The sequence below is a fragment of the Vulpes lagopus genome, chromosome 1, assembly GCF_018345385.1.
Source record: "Vulpes lagopus strain Blue_001 chromosome 1, ASM1834538v1, whole genome shotgun sequence".
NCBI lineage: Eukaryota > Metazoa > Chordata > Mammalia > Carnivora > Canidae > Vulpes > Vulpes lagopus.
The window spans coordinates 6,645,921-6,660,591 of NC_054824.1; the positions used below are offsets into that span (position 1 = coordinate 6,645,921).

At 42.4% G+C, this 14,671-nt stretch overlaps 1 protein-coding gene across 7 annotated transcripts in view; it reads right to left on the reverse strand.

Moving 5' to 3' along the window:
- LOC121490128 overlaps positions 1-14,671 on the reverse strand; it is a 157,840-nt gene that overhangs the window by 16,787 nt on the left and 126,382 nt on the right. For all 7 annotated transcript variants that reach the window (XR_005987516.1, XM_041753824.1, XM_041753826.1 and 4 more), the window contains one exon: positions 6,888-6,997. Coding sequence is in view for 6 of the 7 variants with exons in the window: in XM_041753824.1 (XP_041609758.1) it covers positions 6,888-6,997 (110 nt within the window). In the remaining variant the exon portion in view is untranslated. The remainder of the gene's footprint in view (positions 1-6,887; positions 6,998-14,671) is intronic.

The following is a 14,671-nucleotide window of genomic DNA, read 5'->3' on the forward strand; positions in this document are numbered from 1 at the left end:
ATGTAAACAGACACTCCGGCTATCTACAGCCCTACACAGCTGCCCTTGACCACTCCTGAGGCCAGGGTATGCACACTGGCAGTAAGGTCCACTCTCCCTGTGGGGAGCAGGATCTGGGGAATTTTCAGGGAGGAATCCCAGGAATTCCTAAAGTGTGGTCTAGAAAGAAGGCCAGAGATCTGAGTGGGCATGTCGCCTTGGCTGTGGGTATTTCTCACCCTTTGAGGAAGAGTGGGGCTAGAGGAGAGCCAGAGAAGCCCTCTGAAGAATGAGCATCTGGCAGGGACCCCTCTTGCTCTGGTTGAAGGGCCTTACTGCTACTCTCTAGTCCCATTCCTTCCCTTTCTCTAAGAGACTGGGCATTCTTTTGAAGAGGTAGCCATTATGGAAGAGGGGAAAAAGTTAACCCCCCCAAGGCTCTCAAGAGAAATGGGAGCCCATATGTTGGAGATAGGACAGATCTACCTGATTGGGACCTGCATGTCCTAATGCTTGTGTGTGTGCGTCTATGTGTCCACATCAGTGAGCACATCTCTGTGCATTTGTGGATATGTTTGCGTCTGTGTCTGTATCCATTATGTGTATGTATATGTGTATCTATGGCTCTCTGGGTGTGTCTCTATCTGTGACCATCTGTACGTATCTCCGTGTCTATGTGTGTTCCTTTGTGTGTATCAGTGAGTGTGTCAGTGTGGGTATCTGGGTGTCTTATGGGGCCCAGACCCAGCCTGCATGCTTACATGAGCTTCCTCTGTGACACTTCCAGGGTCAGGAGGGCTCCATGCTCCCTGGCAGGGTGCAACAGAAGCTTTTGGCCTGGGGTGGGTCCTGTGTCTCTGACTTGATTGTCCCAGTGAGGCCCAGTACACCGTGCTCTTGGTACAACCTCAGCGCCCCTACTGACTTCCAGAGAAAGCCCAGTCAGGCTTTGCCAAGGCGAGTTATTGAGGCAAACTAGCAGAGATGGCCAAAAGTGATAAAACTCAGTACTCATGGAGTGAGGAAAGTGGCTCGCTCAACGCTGCCGATGGCAGGGGAAAATAGTGTGGCATTTTGGGGGGCAGACTAGCTGTTTCTATGAAAAGATTTTAAAATGTTCATGCCCTTTGGCCCAGGAATTCCTCTTCTAGAACTTTACCTTTAGGGATAATTAAAGTGACACACAAAAAACATATGTGAGCAGATGTTCTTTACGTAGCCTTCCCAAGAAAAAGAGCAATGGAAAAGACCAAAAGTGCCTCATAAAGGGAAACAGGTTGAATCTTTCTCACTTGTCTGCACAATGGGATACTAGAGAGCCACCAACAATTATGCTGTGGACGTATGTTCATTGACAAGGAAACATGTTGGTAACATGTACTCGAGTGAAAACAAGCATTAATTTAATCTGGTTTTTGAAAGTTAATGAACAAAGAAAATTATGAAGTTTGGAGGAAATGTGCCAAAATAATAATAGGCGTTATCAATGGGGGTAAGCTAATGAGTATGTTTTCTAATACATCGTATTTCTATTTTCTAATATAATCAGAACATGTATACATGATTAGGATAATTTTATATAAGAATGGACATATAAATAAAATGTATATCCTGATGAAAAGATAGGAAAGCTTTTGTAGAGATCATCACCCATAGCAGCTTGGCAGGGGGCACTGAAGAGATACAGATTGGAAACCGTAGATGAACACGTCTGCTCATGGGGAATTTAGTGAACAGGAGCCAGGCAGTCAGGGGAGGGCACTCGGCATCCTTCTCTCATTCTCTGGGGCTTCCTCTAGGGGTCCCATAAGGGGCGTGGGAGTAAGGACAAGCCACCCCGCTCTGGAAAGGGAGCAGGAGGACAGCCAGATTTAGCTTCTGACATCAAGGCAAGGGGAACCAAGATTCCATCCCCTGGTTCTTGACTTCTTTATGGTGACAGGGTCGAGGTGATGCAAATTTAGTTATGACAAAGGAAACACTTCCCAGACTGAGTATGATGAAAGCCTGAAACATTGAGAAGTCATGAGACCACATCCAAGGCCATCAGAATGTGGCTGGTGACCCCTTCCAGGTGGGCTGGGTTCAGTGCCTGGAATCAGCCACAGGGACTCACTCCTCACTGTCCTGGACAGCAGTCTCTCTCTCTCTTTAAAGATTTTATTTATTTATTTATTTATTTATTTATTTATTTATTTAAGAGAGACAGAGCACAAGTGGGGAAGAGGATCAGGAGAGGGAGAAGCAGACTCCCTGCTGAGCAGGGAGCTCAATGCAGGGTTTGATCCCAGGACTCTGAGCTCAGGACCTGAGCCCAAGCAGATGCTTAACCCGCTGAGCTACCCAGATGCTCCGGACAGCAGTCTCTGGATCTAAGCATTCCATTAAGGCCTCCAATGGCTTTTTAGCAAGGCAAACGCTTCTCAAACTAATGTCACCACAGCCACCATGGCAGATATAAGATCCCAAACAAATAGAAATGCAGACTTGGACATCAATGGCCTTCTGCCATCCCTTCTTAGCCAGCGTCATACTTTACCTAGTAAAGGTGAGGCACCTCTGGGTGAGTCTGTATTATACCAGAGTGTAGGAATGGCCAGGACTCCCCTTGAGCATCTCTAGAGGCCAGAGAAATTGTCTTTTGTTACTGTGTTTCTTAAAAGCTGTTCTGCAACCTACCCTTGCCTTCCTAGGTCACTAAATGTCAACTCCGTGTCAAAATGCAGCATGGTGGGTTCATCTGTCAGCTTCCCCCTCAAGGCAGGCCCCTGGGTTCATAAAAACCACAGAGGGAAGACCATGACCTCCAGTGGGCTGATTCCTTCACCAACAGTTAAGCCTGAACTGTGATGAATGGCACTGGCTGGAAAATCACCAGAATATTCTGGAGAGCCAGCCTAGGGTGAAGCATGGAAGGTGCTAGGCCTTGTTATGGCAAAATCTGGCTCTGCTGGGAGCAAATTGCACCTCCTTGGTGTGTTTCATCTTGGAGCCCCTCATAATTGGCCTAATATCAGGCACACAAAAGGGGTTTTGATGATGTTTCTAAAAAAACCCACCTCTGCTGATAAAATGCTTCGGTGACGTCCCACTGACTCTGGGATGAAAACAGACTTCTTAGGGATTGCCTTCAGGCCATTCGGTTCCTGGCCCTGTCTATCTTTTCAATGTCCTCCTCTGAGCTCTGCTATATTTCCGTCTTAGATTTCTCTGCCTTTCTTCCCCAGCCCTTCTTCATCTAACTCCTATTTGCTTTAAGACTTGGCCCAAACAACACTTCCTCCAAGAAGTCTTCCCTGACTATTTCTTCCCTACGCCCTAGGTGCTTGTATCTCCTGTATATGCCTCTTTCAAAGCATGTAATGTGAAGTGCCTTTTCCTGACACTTCTGGGTCATCTGATTCCATAAGCTCTTTGAGGGCAAGAACTGTGCCTTTTGCCTTTAATCTAATTAAGTGCCTAGAAAAAAAAAATAGGAATCTACAAACACTTGCTCAATGAGTGCATGAGTGTTGGCATATGAATGGAAATGGTTCTGGAATCCACACAATAGATTATAGTTCTGATTTGCAATAAAGATCAGTTTCTAAGTTTAGGTCAGTGTGTTTGGTATAAAATTTGGGCAAGATGGTAGAGCTTATTGCAAAGATTGGTTTTCTAGAATTTGGAGAAGGAAGCAAAGATCAGTAGAGGCCAATATGGATTCCAGAAAACTCAGGTTAGATGAGCCTTTTCCTCAGGAAATGCAGCACAGTGTACCTGGATTTCAGCAGGATATCTGGACAGGTTTCTCCTGATGTCCTTGTGGAACAATGGAGAACATAGGCTGGGTGACGGTACAACTGGATGGGCTGCTGGCCACTGACAGCCTGTGCCCAGAGAGTGTGGTCAGCCTGAAGGGGACCCAGAGTGGGGAGCACAGGGCTGGGGCCTGTCGTGGCATACACTGTTAGTAACGATTTGAATGAGGATACCAAGGACAGGCTGACGAACTCATGAACTTGGGAGGGAGAGAGAGTGTGCTGGATGTAAAATATCCAGATTTTTAAGGATTTCAAGGAGTTTAGAATGGGTCAAATTGAATAAGAACAAGGCTACTAATATGGCAGCAGCAGGATGCTTGAAGGCAATGTGTGGGCTTCAGGTGACTGTTAGCCTAACGAGTCATCAGTGTAGTGGCTGCCAGTACCCAGCATACTCATGGGCATTCATCAAAGCACAGCACACAGGACACATAGGCTTTCTGCTCGTCAGACAGTCTTGAGTTTAGAGGGGACTGAGCAGAATGGTAGGGCTGCTCATACAAAGTGATTGAAGGAAATGAAGGTAACTTAGCCTAAAGAAGAGAAGGCCCCTGGGCTCAGGTCCTGGATGTTTGCTTGTGCAATCTGTGCTCTGCACAGAGGTACCCAGGTAAGGGAGGAGCACAGCGCCTGCTCCCTTTCCCAGTCTATGGCCCGGGCTGGGGCTGCACCCATCTGGAGGAAGGAGTAACGATTTGTAGCCCACCACCCAGGGGAGCGCCCTTTTGCGTTTGTGCTACTAGGGCAGGCCCTTCATTGTAGTTTTACCAAGGCCTCACACATGCTAGCAATGGTGCTAATTGATCTCCTCTGACTGACCTGCCTTTAGATACCTAAAGGCTTGTTGTGAGGGGTCACCACAATCATGATCTGTGGTGTCCCAGGGACAGAACTAGGATCCATGATGGAGGTGGTGGGGAGGCCAAATCCAATTCAGGAAGATCTCCTTGAAACAAGAGCTGCCAGGAATGGCTGGGGAGGGGGGTGCGTTTGGAAGAGAGTGAGTTCCCTGTCATTGCAGATGATCCAGAAGAAGCTAGAAGTCCAGGCATAGAGTTTGGAGAGATCTAACATCCTAGAGTCCTCTCCTTCCAAGACACGGGCAGGCAGATACCAACCTCTTCAGTGCACCTTGGGTTTCAGTTATACCCAATACGGGTTTGCCCTGATATCCACATTTCTTTCCTAGACAATCCCATCTTCAACATCGGAGTAAAGTTACATACATATGGGTTGAGCAGATCTTGAGCCACAAACTCAAGATCTCAAACTCAAAAAAACTTTTTTTGTTTGTTTTGTGGTAAAATATACATACCATAACATTTGCCATTTAAACTGATTTTTTTTAAAGTAATCTCAACACTCAAGGTGGGGCTCGAACTCTTGACCCCAAGATCAAGAGTCAGCTCTTGATCTACTAACAGAGTCAGCCAGGTGCCACAGTTTAAACATCTTTAAGTGTAAAGTTCAGTAGCATTAAGTACATTCACACTGTTGTTCAATCCCTAGAATCCTTTTCATCTTGTAATACTGAAACTCTTATTCCTACTAAACACCAACTCTCGTTCCTCTTCCCCCAGCTTCTAATAACCACCGTTCTACTTTCTGTGTCTATGAATTTGACTATAGTAGGTACTTCATAGAAGTGGAATCATGCAACATTTATGCTTTTGTGACTGGCTTTTTTCACAGTGAAGAAGGTCTTCAAGGTTCATCCATGATGAAGCACAGGTCAGAATATCCTTCTTTAAGGACAGCCACAAATTTTTTTGCTTCAAACCTGTTTCTAAGCATGTCCCACCCTAATCACCTCTGTACCTCTGGTTGAGAACCTCTGAGCTGCAGGGACCACAAGGAACCACTTCACCCCTCATCAGAATACACAAGGACCATATTTGAGTATAATTGAAAACTTAAATGCAAGATATGTAAATCATCAAGCTATGAGAAAAAAAATGTGTCCTCAACCAAGCTAGAGAATTCTCTATCTTGTAATTAAAAACTGGTGTTTATTATGAAATTATGGGGAATATTTGAAGAGCTTAGAAAAATATAACTTTGAGGGAAATAATTTTTTAAAAATTAAGCATGTTTTGCTAAATCAGGTTTTAAAAAAATGATTGAATTCCAAAGGCAACTGGATTCATAGCTACCTAATGTACTTATGCTTCATTTGTTAATGATCCTAAAGCTCTGCTATGGCCAAATAGCACATATACTCTCTTATTTTGCCTTTTCAGCACTGTTTAGAAATAATCAACAGTTGAAAATTCTAAGAACCGTGTGTATGCGTATTGTATGTATTAAATACACATTATTGTTATATATTATGTAGAGCTGTTATGGATTTAAATATATATACACACACACACAAAGTTGTTGATATTGGCTTCCTTTGTGGAGGAATAGCTGGGATAGTAGAGTGAAGGAGTAGAAATGTTACCTTTCTGATAGTTTTTTTTTTTGTATTGTACATTAAAAATAATGTTTCCTAGGTAGTGGAATTATAGGCTATTAGAGTTTCTCTCTTCCAAATTTTCTATATTAAAAAAATCAACACAGGGAGTGCCTGGGAGGCACAAGTCAGTTAAGCGTCTCACTCTTGATTCCCGCTCAGGTCATGATCTCGGGGTTGTGAGATAGAGCCCTGCATGGGGGGCTCTGCACTGGGCAAGGAGTCTGCTTGAGATTCTCTCCCTCTCCCTCTGCCCCTCCCCCCTACTCTACACATGTGCACGCACTCTCCTTCTCTCTCAATAATAAAATAATAAAATAAAATAATTAACACAGGAAATGTTGCTAAAAAAAACTTGTTCATCAACAAACTCCAAGGTTACTTTAAAAAATTGGCCAAATCTGATATTAACCACCAGATATTAATTAATCTGATATTAATTTCTCTCCCATACTTTATTAGAAATCAATCTTTTTCCAAAATTAAAATGATAGCAAGTGAATACTACTTTGAGTTAAGCCTCAGAATTTATATCTTTATTCTAAGGGAGTAAAGGAAGCATTAGGAAATGTCTTAAGGGGGAAGTCTTCCTTGTTTGGGTTTCTGTTACAAAAAAAACACTCTAAAATGACTTGACTTTCAATACATACCTCTAGTCCACCATCCTGGTAGTTTTCCATTAATCTCTGTATAAATTTCTCAACTATTTGTGGTCTGCTAACTGAAAAGTTTTCTTTCATGACATGGTGCTTCCAAAGGTCTAGGAGGAGAAACACACCAATGCAAATATCATGAAACATTGAACAATAATTAATGGCTACTGTCTGAGATGTATCACTGGACGCAAAAAGCTGTTATTTCCAAATACACACAAACTAATGGGTGAGTCATGGGGAGGAGGGGAAGGTGGTTGAGGACACAGAATCCTCCAGAACATAGGAATAAGGAAGATCTCTAACAAGATTCCTGATGAAAAGATTTGGAAAAGAACCTCTGAAGCCCAGTGAACAATATTTGTTAAGTCCTGAATCAAATGTTATTGTTGGTCCAACATGACATCCCTTTTCGTTAAGTTCCTACATATATCTGAACAATTATCTTGGTCTAATACAACTAAATAAATGGAGAGCTATTATATTTACCGTCACAGACTAGGAATGTTGAGAGCTGACAGATTATGGATTGAAGGGCAACAGGTTGACACATGAGATGAGGCATATACATAATTATTCAAAGTAGTATTGCTTAGGACAGCAGTAGCTTGGAAGCAACACAGGAACTATGGTATATCCTTTTTTCTTTTTCTTTTTAGATCAAATCATTTATTTTTTGTGTTACAAAAACAAAAATAAATCCAAGCAGGTAAAGAAATAACCATATTGTTTTAAGTGTCTCATTCTGGATTCTGTGGCATATCCTTTCAGTGGAATAGCATGCAGCTATAAAAAAGAGAGAAACTTCTCCTCGCATTGATATGAAAATAACTGTAGATTGTTACATGAAAAATGCAAGGTGAAGAACGGTGAATATGAAATGTTATCTTTTATAAGAAAGATGTGATAAATATAATAAAGGAGGGGATTTCAAGCTTATTCAAGATTATTGCTCCAGAAATTCAGCATTTTCCAGTATCACTTCTCCCCTCTTTCCTGGGTCATTCACAATAGCACACATTGTTTCTTCCACCTCATAAAAATTCTTCTCTTGACTCCATGTCCTCTGTCAGCTAATGCTTCATTTCTTTGCTTTTTTTTTTTTTTGGAAAAACTCACAGAAAGAAAGAAAGGCCTGTCTTTACTGTTGGTGACTTTTCTCAAAATCTTTCTTAAGCCTACTCCTCTAGCTTTTACCCCCACTGCTTCTCTGAAACTGATTTGTCATAAATATCAATGACCTCAACAGGACTCAAAATATTCATTTTACTCAACTACCAGAAGCATGTCACATAATTTGTCACATTCCTCCTGCTTGAGAAACTTTCATCACTAGACAGTGGGATACCACTCTGTCCTAGTTTTCTCCTACCTCACTGTTTGTTCCTACTAGGTCCCTTTTGCTGGTTTTCCTTTCCCCTCCCTACCTGCAGCTCTTAACATTAGAGTGTCCTAGGACTCAGCCCTGCGTTCGCTTCCCTTTTTCCTATCTACATTCACTCCCTTGGCCATTTCATCTAGCCTCATGACTAAATATCATCCATAAGCTGACAATCTTCACATTTAGATCCAATACTCACTTGGCATCTCTTCCTGGATGTTTAAAAGGCATTTCAAAGGTCATTTGGGTATAAATAAATTCTTGATCTTCCCTCCATAACTTGCTATCTCAGTTGATGGCAATTCTACTTTCCTAGTTTCTCAGGTCAAAAGTCTTGGGAGTTATCATGGACTCTTCTCTTTCTCCCACACTTGATACACAATCCATTACTGGCTACTTCGATAATATGCCCTGAATCTGACCACTTGGCATTTCCACTGCTCCCAAACTTGTTTGAGCCACCATCTCCTCTTGCTTGGATTATTACAAGAGGCTTCAAAGCAGCCTCTCCTTTCTCCTACCTTTTTTCCTTTATAACCCATCGTCAACACAGCAGCCAGAGAAATTCCATTAAGATATATCAGGTCAGGGGCACCTGGGTGGTTCAATCGGTTAAGTGTCCGACTCCTTGATTTTGGCTCAGGTCATGATCTTGGGGTCATGAGATTAAGTCCCACATTGGGCTCCATGCTTAGCAGGAGGTCTGTTTGAGATTCTCTCTCTCCCTCTCCCCCTCTCCCCTCTCCCCCTCTCCCCTCTCAAATGAATAATCTTTAAAAAAATGAAATGAAATAAAATAATAAAATAAAATAAAATAAAATAAAATAAAATAAAATACGTCAGATCATGTCACTCAAAATCTGGCACAGCCTCCCCATTACATTCAGAGTAAACACTAAGAGTAGGCTCTGCATGATCCGTCATCTTTTCATTCTTCCTCTCTGGTTTCATTTCCTACTGCTTTCCCTCACTGTCTCCACTCCCACCACACTTGAGTCTTTCTGTTCCATAAAATGGTAGGCACGCTCTGCTTAGGTCCTCTGTACGGGCTGTTCTTCTGTATAGGCTGTTCTTTTGTCTGTTTATCTGTCTGCCCAGACACCCACATAGCTAACTCCCTCATGGCCTTCAAGCTTTGCTCAATGTATCACTTTCTCTGTGAAGTCCATCCTGATTACTCTATTTAAAATTGCAAGATGGACCCTTCAAACCTCCACCACCACCACCACCATCCTCCTTATTTTCTCCATTATTTTATTTCTTATGTTTATTGCTTATTATCTGTCTATCCCCTTCTAGATGATAAACTCCACAAGAGTAAGGAGTTTTGCTCCATGAAAGCAAGGATGTTTCTCCCAAACAGTGCCTAAAATATAGTAGTCTAGCACATACGAGGTGCTCAGTAAATAGATACTGAATGAGAGAATGATTTAGCGTATGCATAAAGAAGCACTGACAGTATATATTAAAACTAATAAAAATGGTCACATGGGTGGCAAAAGGAGGTCAGTGGTGGTAACTAGACCTCTAAATACATACATTCTTTGTATTGTTTTGATTTTTTTTTGTTTTGTTTTGTTTTGTTTTGTTTTTTTTATTTTTTTTTTGTGTTTTGATTTTTGAACCAGGTGAATGTATTCGCTGTTAAGAAAATCAAACTTAAAAATATTATGACAGTGCTCGAGCTGTGGAAATGTCAACACTCCTTAACTTCCATATGGAAGACCAAGAGCACACGTGTATGTTTACTTATGTTGGGTAGGGCCTACTTTCTTGTGCATGGCCCCAGGGGAGTCTTGGAACAAAGAGAGACCTATGGACTCCGAGGTAGAAGCCAAGCCCCGCCCCACTCCCTTTTCTGATGTGGGGTTGCTGGCCATCAGCAAGAGTACACACAGGGCCACTCCCCGTCCCCAGCTGTTTCTCATTTCAGATGTGATTTCCTATTCGTACTTTCATTTTTCTGACAGGAAACTTGGTGGATGCTAGAGGAAGTATCCGGCACAATCCTCTCAGAAATGTGGATACGACAGAGCAGGAGCCCCTGGTATTTATGTTATTTATGTTACAAATTATGTTATTTATTGGGTGGTCCTGATTTTGAAAATGGGGTTCCAGAATTCTACAATTGGCTATTTTCCATCATAAACATATACATCTGCCTTTGTTTTTCCTTTGGGATAATAAAGGTGAGTAGACCCAACACCATTGTCTTGGTATAGTTGGAGTGGAAAACTCAGAAGAGTTAATGTGCCTAGAAGTTCACACTTCTTAAGATGTTTAAGACGTTTAGAAGTCTAAGCTTTGACAAAATAGAGCTTATGCATATTTCAGAAATTCTTCAGACAAGAAACGGGATACTTTTTCCAGGGTAGTTTAACTTCAGGTTTCTGGCTCACAGAAAAGCCACATACTTCTGGTTTGGGGGCGATCACCTGGCAAATGCCCACGGAGCTGGTCTGGGGTTTAGCTCAGGCTCAGCTGAAGGGGAAGTATTTTACCAAAGTGCTGGGAAATCTTCCCTCATTAGTTCAAGTTCAGACCTGCAAGTACTTCTGTAGGCAGGAGTCAGGGGAAGCCAGGGAGAGTAGAATTCATCCAAGAGAAGTAATTCCTGGCCAAGTGGAGTTGGTGGTCTCCAAATGTGTCTCACTCTCAGTGTGAGTGTGGTCAAGACTTCTTTAAGATGAAGCAGGTTTTGACAGCAGCATGGAGGTGGGAAGGAGACAGCACACTGGAGGTTAAATTAGGGTTTTGTTCTTTCCTCTCACTGTGTTCCCAGGTCCTTTGACTGAAGGAAACTTTGACTTCCTGGTGGCCAAACCACTTCCCCTCTCTCCCTCTATGAACTCTTCCCCTACCCTCCAGTCAAGCCTCCTGTCTCTAGAAAAGGTAGCATTTCACTTCTCTAACACAAGCACCAGCTTCCACACCTAAGTGGTTCCTGGGTCCTGACCCAAGCAGAACCGAAACTTGAAGCACACAACTGCCAACCAACATTCTCCCGACCAGCCAGGGGTCTCCAAGAAGGTGGGTAGGTTAAAACCTTGTTGCTTCAAGCATATGTATGTATGTATTTTGTACTGTATTTCTCAAACTGCTCCCTAGAACACTAGTCCCTCGAGTTGATGATAGGTATTTGCAAAGGGCGAAAAGGGTTCTGTGGTCAAACAAATTTAAAGAACATTTCAAGGGGCCAGGGGTTAGGGTAACTGGGTGATGGGCATTAAGGAGGGCACTTGATGTAATGAGCACTGGATGTTATACGCAACTGGTGAATCACTAAACTCTACCCTGAACCTAATAATACACCATATGTTAACTAACTTGAATTTAAATTTAAAAAAATTTAAAAATAAAGAACATTTTATACTCTCTCGTCTGGAGCTTTATAAGTACACACTATGATAGTAAAGGCTCTGAGAAGGTCTGGAGCAAAGAAACCACAAGTTTCCCAAACTTATTTTGACAAAAACCAACCAAACAAACAAACAAATAACCCCCACCCCCACCACCAACCCCTGTAAAATGCAATACAAATCCTTTTATACAGTGAAAAATCAAGACTAAGAGTGTTGATTGATTGAAAGAAGTCTGTTAAACCGGAGAATGTTTAAAAAAATGACTTGCAGTATCTTAAACATTTTACTTAAATTAAAAAATATATACAAACAAATATGCAAACATTTGCCAATTTTCTAACACAGAACTTAGGCCTTTTCTTTGTATGCACCCACTCATTGGAGTTCTGTACTATCTTTCTTCTATAAACCATAACACATTGTGTGGTTTTCTAGTGTGCTGTCTATTGGTTTGCTTGTTTCTTTCTTTTTTATGGAGAGAAAATTAAGAGACCATGAAACAATCTCAACATATCATTTTTTAGGGCAGTTTGAGGTTCATAGAAAAATTGAGCAGAGAGTACAGAGGGTGCCCATCTATTTCCTGCCCCCCACCCCCAACACACAGCCTCCCCAACTATCAACATCCCACATCAGTGTGGTATGTCTGTAAGAACTGATGAGCATACACTCCCATGTCATCATCACCCAGAGTCCATAGTTTACACTATGGTTCACTGTTGGTGAAACTATGGGTTTGACAAATGTATAATTGGCATCTACCCACTATTATATTATCATACAGAATAGTTTCACTGCCTTGAAAATCCTCTGTATTCTGCCCATTTATCCTTCTCTCCTGTCTAGACCCTTGGCAATCATTGACCTTTTTACTGTCTCCATAGTTCTGTGTTTTCTCAAATGCCATATAGTCGGGATCATGTAGTTCTGTGTTTTCTCAAATGCCATATAGTCGGGATCATGTAGTCTTTTCAGGTGGCCTTCCGACATTTTTATCCATGTCTTTTCATGGTTTGATAGCTCATTTCTTCTTAGCATGAAATACGATTCCGTTGACTGGATGTACCACAGCTTATCCATTTCGACTTGGTTTTATAGAACAGATCTCTTTTTTTGTACTCCCATTTCTTTGATTTCCACAATAATTAACACAATGTGGTTCCACTGTACTCGAACCACAATGACAAGCAAAACTGGCATGAACAGGTTTGGAGCAAACAATGACCAGTGATGCTGGGTAAACATAGGTAACCCGAAGACTGTGATTAGTATTTTGCCGGCTTGTGTTACCAAGGGAATGGAAAGCTTCAGGTAAGCCTGTGAGCCTGTTATTGTAGGGAGATTGAGAGAACGACTGCACTAACATGTTGAGAAACTGGTGTTCTGGGGCACACCGCTGGGAATGCTGGCCTTGACCAGGCTGTCTTAAGGGTTCGGAATGCGCTTCCTTCAAGCGAGACATTGCTCACTGTTAACATGTGTGTATTTATGTATTTCTAATTACCTACGGTACTATCACTGGCTAATACCGTATAGCATGACATACGTAGGGTGAAGCTCATCAACAATGAGAATGGATCTCAATCCACATTCCTAAGAGCTTTCTCGACCTTTTAAAATTTTTTGTCTGGGAATCCCTGGGTGGCTCAGCAGTTTAGTGCCTGCTTTCGGCCCAGGGTGTGATCCTGGAGTCCTGGGATCGAGTCCCACATCGGGCTTCCTGCGTGGAGCCTGCTTCTCCCTCTGCCTGTGTCTCTGCCTCTCTCTCTGTGTGTCTCTCATGAATAAATAAAATCTTTAAAAAAAATAAAATTTTTTGTCTGACTTCTTATCAGATGTGGTTATCTCTTTAACCTCATAACGTGGCTGATGATAAACATGTACCAGGATTAGAAGTGTCTTCACTATTTCTTAGTGCTTGCTTGTGGATTGCCTGCAAGTAGTCACTTGAGGACACCTCAGTGTGGAGTGTGACATGTGACTTCTTACATATGGATTTAATCTATTTAGAAGTTCTAACATTTTCTCCCCACACCCTTGGGATATATGCACTCCACTTTGGAGATTGCTGACCTTATAAATGCTCAGAGAAGTTGAGAAAATCAATTAAGAAGGACTTCAATGCCAAAATGTCAAATGTGGGGAACAGCAGAGCCTTTTTCAATCAGCGGAACCCATCTCTCTGCTAAGCCAAGCCCAGAGGCTTAACAAGGATGTCTGGAGCTACTTTTTAAAGTTCTCAGGGGAGCACTAGTTCAGCTACCACAAACTAGCACTGGACCCGGTGTGGCTGCCACATTTTCAGATGCTCACTGATAAACTGGAAACTCTTTCAGAAGTTATTCAAGAAGATTAAGCCCCAAGACAAAGTGGGAAGGAGGGAGAAGATAGAGAAGGATTGGAGCGTTTCTTTCTGGCTGGTAACAAATGTAGACACCAGAGATGTCAGACAGGGAGAGAGGAGACCCTGAGGGAAGGACAAGAGCCTGAGATGTCCCCTGGGTTTCAATACTCTCCATTCCCAGCTTCTTCTGTAGAAACTCCTAGCCCAAAGCTAACCTTGACCACAAATGGTGGTCTCTGCATGAAGTGGTCTCTGTTGGAAGCCCCGTCCACTATGGTTGCTTCTTGCTGAGATGAACAGTAGGTGGGTGGGGATTCCAAGGCTTTATTGCCTTCTTTGAAGGTTCCTGGTCCACAGGGGTCTCAGGAAGACTACACTGAAGAAATGTCTATCAAAGCACCCCTGGTACACAGTGGGGACTCCATCACTTGCCCTGGGGGAACTCACTACCGGAGGACACCCACATTGGGTTATTCCTAACAGACCAAAAACAAAACCAACAGTAACACAACACCTTCACTATTGGTATTTGTTTTAAAAGTCATGAGTATAGACTCTGAACAAGAGTTTAGAATTGGCCAGTACACTGTAACCAAAGTAAATTTTGATAATATCAACCTTACGACCATTAAAAATAACTCTACCCCTCTCCTCTGCCTGACTCCTACCAGCCTTTTACTGAAGGCTCTTTCCA